Source organism: Colobus angolensis, unplaced genomic scaffold (genome assembly GCF_000951035.1).
Source record: "Colobus angolensis palliatus isolate OR3802 unplaced genomic scaffold, Cang.pa_1.0 Scaffold107, whole genome shotgun sequence".
Taxonomy (NCBI): Eukaryota; Metazoa; Chordata; class Mammalia; order Primates; family Cercopithecidae; genus Colobus; species Colobus angolensis.
In genome coordinates this window covers 727,472-734,851 of record NW_012111697.1, presented here as the reverse complement: position 1 = coordinate 734,851, position 7,380 = coordinate 727,472, and the positions used below count along the sequence as shown (strand labels likewise).

Below are 7,380 nucleotides of genomic sequence, written 5' to 3'. Positions count from 1 at the left end.
CTGGGGTGGGTGTGGGGGGCTGTGTGGCGATGGGAGGCTGTTCTGGGGTGGGGGGTGCGAGGCTCTGCAGGGTGTGGGAGACTGTGTGGAGCTGGCTTCGCAGCGCTCACCTTTAGCACCAGGAGCTGGAGCATCCTCCTGGCGCTGGAGGGCAGATAGGCCCCCTCGTCCTGGAAGTCCCCTGCCGTCACGGGCGAGGCTGGCCGCGTCCGCCCCCGCCAGGCCCCTGCCGCGAGGGCTTTCCTTCCCTCCACGTTTAGTGCCTCGGTCCCCCGTGGCAGATGCCCCACACTCCTCATCCCCAGGAGCCCTCGCGGACCCCGGGGTCGGCCCGAGGTGACGCGCTCCGTCCTGGCAGTGACACAGCCCCTCGCACGGGGCTCCCCGCCTGCCTGGCCTCGGGCCTCCCGCACCGACCGGATGCCCGTGCACGCTGAGCAGGCCTTGAGGCGTCGGAGACCACGTGGTCCACCCAACCGCCCAACAACGCCCTGCACAGCGCCACGCGGTGGCCGGGAGGACTGATGGGCCGAGGCCCCGAGAGGCCCGGCTCGGGGTAGCGTGATTCGTTCATTTGCCGCCGGCAGGAACCCCCAGGCCGCAGGGACATTCACCTGTTCCCTGGAGGGATAGAGGGGCCGCGTGTGGCTGAGTCCGTTGGAAACCACCTTTGCAAAATTGTAACTGAGGAAATTGTGATGGTGAAAGAAATCAGACCTAACCAACTCCATCTTGCTTCTAATTTAAGCTGTCCTTGTTTATTCCTGGGCGGAAGCCCGACTAACTTTGGGAAGGAATTCAGTCCATGGTTTGACTCTGAAACAAAATTGATAAGAGCCTGTGAACCCTGAAAATGTGAGACAGGTGTCAGTTCATTCAGAGAGTTTATTTTGCCGGCAGGGCGAGGTGGCTCAGGCCTGTAATCCCAGCACTTTGGGAGGCCGGGGCGTGCGGATCACCTGATAAGGTTAGGAGCTGGAGACTAGCATCGTCAACATGGTGAAACCCCGTCTCTACTAAAAATAGAACAATTTGCCAGACATGGTGGCCCATGCCTGGAATCCCAGTTACTTGGGAGGCCGAGGCAGGAGAATCGCTTGAACCTGGGAGGCGGAGGTTTCATTGAGCTGAGATCGGGCCACGGCACCCCAGCCTGGGTGACAGAGCGAGGCTCTGTCTCAAAAAATTAAAAAAAAAAATTCACCAAGGTTGAGGACATGCGCCCCTGACACAGGAAGTCCTAATGACATTTGCCAGAGGTGGTTGGGGCACAGCTTGTGTTAAAGTTGGAGGGTGTCCAGGTTCTTGGTGTCTTGAAGAAAGAATTTGACAAAACGCACACACAAAGCAAGGAAGGAATGAAGGGTTTTATTGAAAAAGTACACTCCACAGCATGGGAGCGGACCTGAGCATAGGGGCTCAAAGTCCCCGTTACAGAATTTTCGTGAATTTAAATACTCTCTGTTTGGAGCATGCCCGATGTAAATGAAGATGGTGAAGTAAAGTTACGAAGTCATTTGCTGGGTGTATGCCCTATGGAGACGATATTTCCCGTTATAGCTGAAGTGTGAATCGGCCTTATGTTCCCTACCTCCAGACCCTATTTTCCTGCCTCACTTGGTTTTACACATTTTAGGGAAGCATGAGACAACAATCCTTGGATCAAGCTCAGTGTATCAGCTGACACCACCCACACCGATAATCTGCCTCAACCTGTTCTGCTATCCCAACCAGGAACAAACAGCAAGAAAAACTCCCACAACCTCTGATTCCATCTTCAACCTGGCCAATCAGCACTCCCCACTTCCCAATCAGCACTCCCCACTTTCCAAGCTCCTGCCCGCCCAATTGTCTTTGAAAACTCTGTTCCTTGAATCCTGGGAGAGATTGATTTGAGTAATACTAAAACTCGTCTCCCGCACAGCCGGCTCTGCATGAATTACTCTTTCTCCATTGCAATTCCCTGTCTTGATTAATTGGCTCTGTCTAGGCAGTGGGCAAGGTGAACCCATTAGGTGGTTACAAGTTCATCATTTTATTTTCAAAGAGACAGGGTATGGCTCTGTTGCCCACACTGAAGTGCAGTGGCACAATCATGGCTCACTGCAGCCTTGAATTCCTGGGATCAGTTGATCCTCCAGCTTCAGCCTCTGAAGTAGCTGGGACTACAGGCACGCGCACCACCACGCCTGGAAAATTTTTTAATTTTTTTGTAGAGATGGGGGGTCTCACTGTGTGGCCCAGGCTGGTCTCGAACTCCTGGGCTTACGCCATCCTCCCACCTCAGCCCCCTGAGCAGCTAGGATTACAGGCATGAGCCACCATGCCAGGCCTTCAGTTGGTCCTTGTTGCCCGCCGGGGGCCCCTGTCTTCCTGCTTTCTCTAGGCCAGCCCACACCCGTTAAATGCTGTGAGCTGGAAGCCCTGGTGGTAAGGAAGAGTCCTGGTCAGCCACGAATCCCTGGGTCTTCGTGGCCTCCTGGCAACATTTCCACTTGATCTGCACCTTCTGGAAAGGTTCCTGGTCCTGGGTTTCTTCCCAGCTGCCCTTCAACTGGCAGGGCTCTCTGAGTCGAAATGAGTTAATTTGCTAGTAAGGGAACCAGCAAGATTCAAAAGACTGCAACAGTTGGAGGGAGCATGGAAATTGTGGAGTTACATATTTGGGGAACAGAATGCTCACGTAAGCATGCAGTTCTATAAGAAAACTGGATTGCACGAGGTCCCACAGATAACATGCACTTAAACTCTCAGGCAGGATGGTCGGAGAGGAAAGGTGTGTAGCTGCCAGTCGGGAGAAAAACACAGCTGCAAGTGCATGATGTTCACCTGTTCCTGAAATTAGGTTGACAAGGCCTCACCTCCAATCAAGGCACCTGGTATGGCCAACTCACCTGAAAGCTCAAGACCTCGCCAAAAAGAGATGGAAAATGACAGGATCTGATTTAAACAGGAGGTCTCGGCTGGGCGAGGTGGCTCGGGCCTGTAATCTCAGCACTTTGGGAGGCCGAGGTGGGTGGACCACTTGAGGTCAGGAGTTCGAGACCAGCCTGGCTAATATGATGAAGCCCTGTCTCTACTAAAAATACAAAAATGAGCCAGGCATGGTGACCGGCACCTGTAATTCCAGCTACACAGGAGGCTGAGGCAGGAGAATCGCTTGAAGCAAGGAGGCAGAGGTCGCAGTGAGCTGAGATCATGCCACTGCACTCCAGCCTGGGCAACACAGTGAGACTCCGTCTCAAAAAATATATATAATAAAATAAACAGGAGGTCTTGTAGCCAGGTGCAGTGACATGTGCCTGTAGTCTCAGCTACTTGGGAGGGTGAGATGGGAGGATCCCTTGCCAGGAGTTAGAACCCAGCCTTGGCAACATAGCAAGACCCCATCTTAAACAGAAAGTCCCAAAACAGTTCCCAATCCACAAAGATGGATAATACAGACTTCTCCCAGTTCTTGGTTTGGAGAGACCCTTTTTGCTTTGACTAGATCCTGTGCTACAGTACGGTATTTCCCAATCGTTTTACAACATGGCTCACAGAAAATGGAAATATTTGTATAGTACACTCCCATAGTCAAAACACTCACTGCTCTGGGGCTTTAGTCACCCAGTCTCCCCAAGGTTGAAAGGGGTCCGCATTTATACTGTAACCCGCCCTCCTCCAATCCTGGCGCTAGCAGAAAACACTTTTTTAAAGATGCCCAAGGCTTCCTTTTTCTTCACCCTGTCTCATGGTGCTGATTTTTTTTTTTTTTTTTTGAGACAGGGTCTTGCTCTGTTGCCCAGGCTGGAGTGGAGTGGCACAATGTTATCACTACTCACTGCAGCCTCTATCTCCTGGGCTCAAATGATCTTCCCACCTCAGTCTCCTGAGGGGATGAAACTCTAGGGGTGCACCACCATACCCAGCTATTTCTTTCTTTCTTTTTTTTTTTTTTTTGAGACAGTCTCGCTCTGTCGCTCAGGTTGGAGTGCAGTGGTGCGATCTTGGCTCACTGCAACCTCCACCTCCTGGGTTCAAGCGATTCTTCGCCTCAGCCTCCCAAGTAGCTGAGACTACAGCCATGTGCCACCACACCCAGCTAATTTTTGTGTTTTTAGTAGAGACGGGGTTTATTATATTGACCAAGCTGGTCTCAAACTCCTGACCTTGTGATCCACCCACCTCAGCCTCCCAAAATGCTGAGATTACAGGTGTGAGCCACCATGCCCAGCCCACCCAGCGAACTTTGAATTTTTTTTATAGAGACGTGGTCTCCCTATGTTGCCTAGGCAGGTCTTGAACACCTGGCCTCAAATGATTCTTCCACCTTGGCCTCCCAAAGTGTTGGGATGACAGGTGTGAGCTGCCATGCCCTGCTGAATTTTGATTTTAACTTTAAAAATATTTCTGGCTCAGCACAGTGGCTCACATCTGTAATCCCAGCACTTTGGGAGGCTGAGGCAGGTGGATCACTTGAGGTCAGGAGTTCGAAGCCAGCCTGGTCAAATGGCGAAACCTGTCTCTACTAAAAGTACAAAAATTAGCCGGGTGTGGTGGTTCATGCCTGTAATCCCAGCTACCTAGGAGGCCGAGGCAGGAGAATCACTTGAACCCAGGAGGCAGAGGTTGCAGTGAGCCAAGATCGTGCCACTGCACTCCAGCCTCCTGGGCAACAATGTGAGAATGTGTCTCAAAAAAAAAAAAAAAAAAAAAGAAAAGAAAAGAAAAACTGTGTGTCATAAATGCCATGAACATCAGCAATCTGAGTTCTAAAACTATTAGTTTTTCAGCTCATATTATTTGGGGTTACGGGGTATGGGCAAGGTACTGCTATAGGTAGGAAGTCATGTGACAAGTCTCCCAAAAGGAATTCTTGGAAGGAGACAAGGTTCATTCAGATTAAAAACAACAACATACAGGCCAGGCGCGGTGGCTCACGCCTATAATCCCAGCACTCTGGGAGCCTGAGGTAGGTGGACCACTTGAGGTCAGAAGTTCAAGACCAGCCTGGCCAACACGGTGAAGCCCCGTCTCTACTAAAAATACAAAAAATTAGCCGGGCGAGGTGGCGGGCGCCTGTAGTCCCAGCTACTCGGGAGGCTGAGGCAGGAGAATTGCTTGAACCCAGGAGGTGGAGGTTGCAGTGAACTGAGATCACACCACTGCACTCCAGCTTGGGCAACAATGTGAGAATGTGTCTCAAAAAAAAAAAAAAAAAAAAAGAAAAGAAAAGAAAAACTGTGTGTCATAAATGCCATGAACATCAGCAATCTGAGTTCTAAAACTATTAGTTTTTCAGCTCATATTATTTGGGGTTACGGGGTATGGGCAAGGTACTGCTATAGGTAGGAAGTCATGTGACAAGTCTCCCAAAAGGAATTCTTGGAAGGAGACAAGGTTCATTCAGATTAAAAACAACAACATACAGGCCAGGCGCGGTGGCTCACGCCTATAATCCCAGCACTCTGGGAGCCTGAGGTAGGTGGACCACTTGAGGTCAGAAGTTCAAGACCAGCCTGGCCAACACGGTGAAGCCCCGTCTCTGCTAAAAATACAACCATTAGCCAGGCGCAAATGGCACGTGCCTGTAATCCCAGCTACTCAGAAGGCTGAGGCAGGAGAATCGCTTGAACCCAAGAGGCAGAGGTTGCAGTTAGCCGAAAGCATGCCACTGCACTCCAGCCTGGACAACAATGTGAGACTCCATCTCAAAAAAAAAAAAAAACAAAACAAAAAAACAAAACAAAGCATACATGAGGGAAACGTGGTGTGAAAACGATCTTTTCTATGAAGAAAAACTAGTCATATTACTTTATGATGACATCTTCTAATATCACCCACTGAGCCATGGCAACTCCAGTGAAGAGGGAGTTGGCCGTGGCACTAACCAGCCGCGTTTCTGTTTTCTCACTGGCAAAATCATGGTGTTCACTGAGGTCCCTTTTTGAGAGTCAAAAGACAAAGCAAGGCTGGGCATGGTGGCTCAGGCCTATGATCCTGGGCACCTTGGGAGGCTGAGGCAGGCGGATCACCTGAGGTCAGGAGTTCAAGACCAACCTGGCCAACATGGTGAAACTCCATCTCTACTAAAAATACAAAAATTAGCTGGGTGTGGTTGCAGGTGCCTATAGTCACAGCTACTTGGGAGGCTGAGGCATGAGAATTGCTTGAACTCAGGAGGTGGAGGTTGCAGTGAACTGAGATTGCACCACTGTACTCCAGCCTGGGCAGCAGAGTGAGACTCTATCTCAAAAAACAAATCAAAAGACAACAATAATTTTTGTAGACATTGTTTTTGTTTTTTTGAGACAGAGTTTTCCTCTTGTCACCCAGACTGGAGTGCAATCTGGGCTCACTGCAACCTCCGCCTCCTGGGTTCAAGCGATTCTCCTGCCTCAGCCTCCCAAGTAGCTGGGATTACAGGCGTGTGCCACCATGCCTGGCTAGTTTTTTGTATTGTTAGGAGATGGGGTTTCACCATGTTGACCAGGCTGGTTTTGAACTCCTGATCTCAGGTGATCCGCCCACCTCAGCCTCCCAAAATGCTGGGATTATAGGCATGAGCCACTGCATGCAGCCAACTTTGTTTTTTTTTTTCAATTGAACATAATTTCCCATTTTTGTAGATCCAAAAGGCAGACAGAATAATAGTATTTGTGGTTCTCAAAATTTACATATTGGAACCATTTATTGAAAAAAAAAAGATTTTACTTTAGATTGGGTATCTCACCCTTGGTCAGGTAATTCTTTGTTGTGGGTGATGAGACTGTACACTGCAGGTTGTTCAACTGCGTTCCTGGCCTCTCCCCACTAGATGGTAGTAGCATACTCCCCCACCCCACCCACTCTGCCCACAGTTTCAACAACCAAAAATGTTTCCAGACATAGCCAAATGTTCCCTAGGGCAAAAGTGCCCAGGTTGAGGACCGCAGCGCTAGATACAGTTCTCTAATCTGGATTAAATCATACATATAAACTTTATTCATCATTGTCTTTATGTTATAGTAGGAAAACTAAGGCATTTCATAAAATATGAAATCAGTTGTACAATGCATGATACAAAGATCTGGCCATGGAATTGGTGTCTTAACTATCATTTCTCACCTTTAATCAATAAACATTCTTCCTCTTTAAAGATGATGAAAAATTACTCATATTAAATACAGTAAAAATAAACATCATTAATCAAATACTACATTTCTAACCTCTTTACATTCATGAACACTGTGGAAACAAACAATGATGGTTTTTGTTATGGCTTTATGTTTCTTTAAAATACTAACTAGGCCAGGTGTGGCGGCTCATGCCTGTAATCTCAGCACTTTGCGAGGCCGAGGTGAGAGGATCACCTGAGGTCAGGAGTTCAAGACCAGCCTGGCCAACATGGTGAAACCC

The 7,380-nt window shown here is 49.1% G+C and overlaps 1 protein-coding gene across 1 annotated transcript in view; it reads right to left on the bottom strand.

Moving 5' to 3' along the window:
- Positions 1-449, bottom strand: part of TDRD12 (tudor domain containing 12) — a 66,946-nt gene extending 66,497 nt beyond the window's left edge. Inside the window, exon 1 of the mRNA XM_011947323.1 lies at positions 111-449. Coding sequence (XP_011802713.1) covers positions 111-299 — 189 coding nt within the window. The 5' untranslated portion in view covers positions 300-449. The remainder of the gene's footprint in view (positions 1-110) is intronic.
- Between the last annotated feature and the right edge of the window lie 6,931 nt (positions 450-7,380).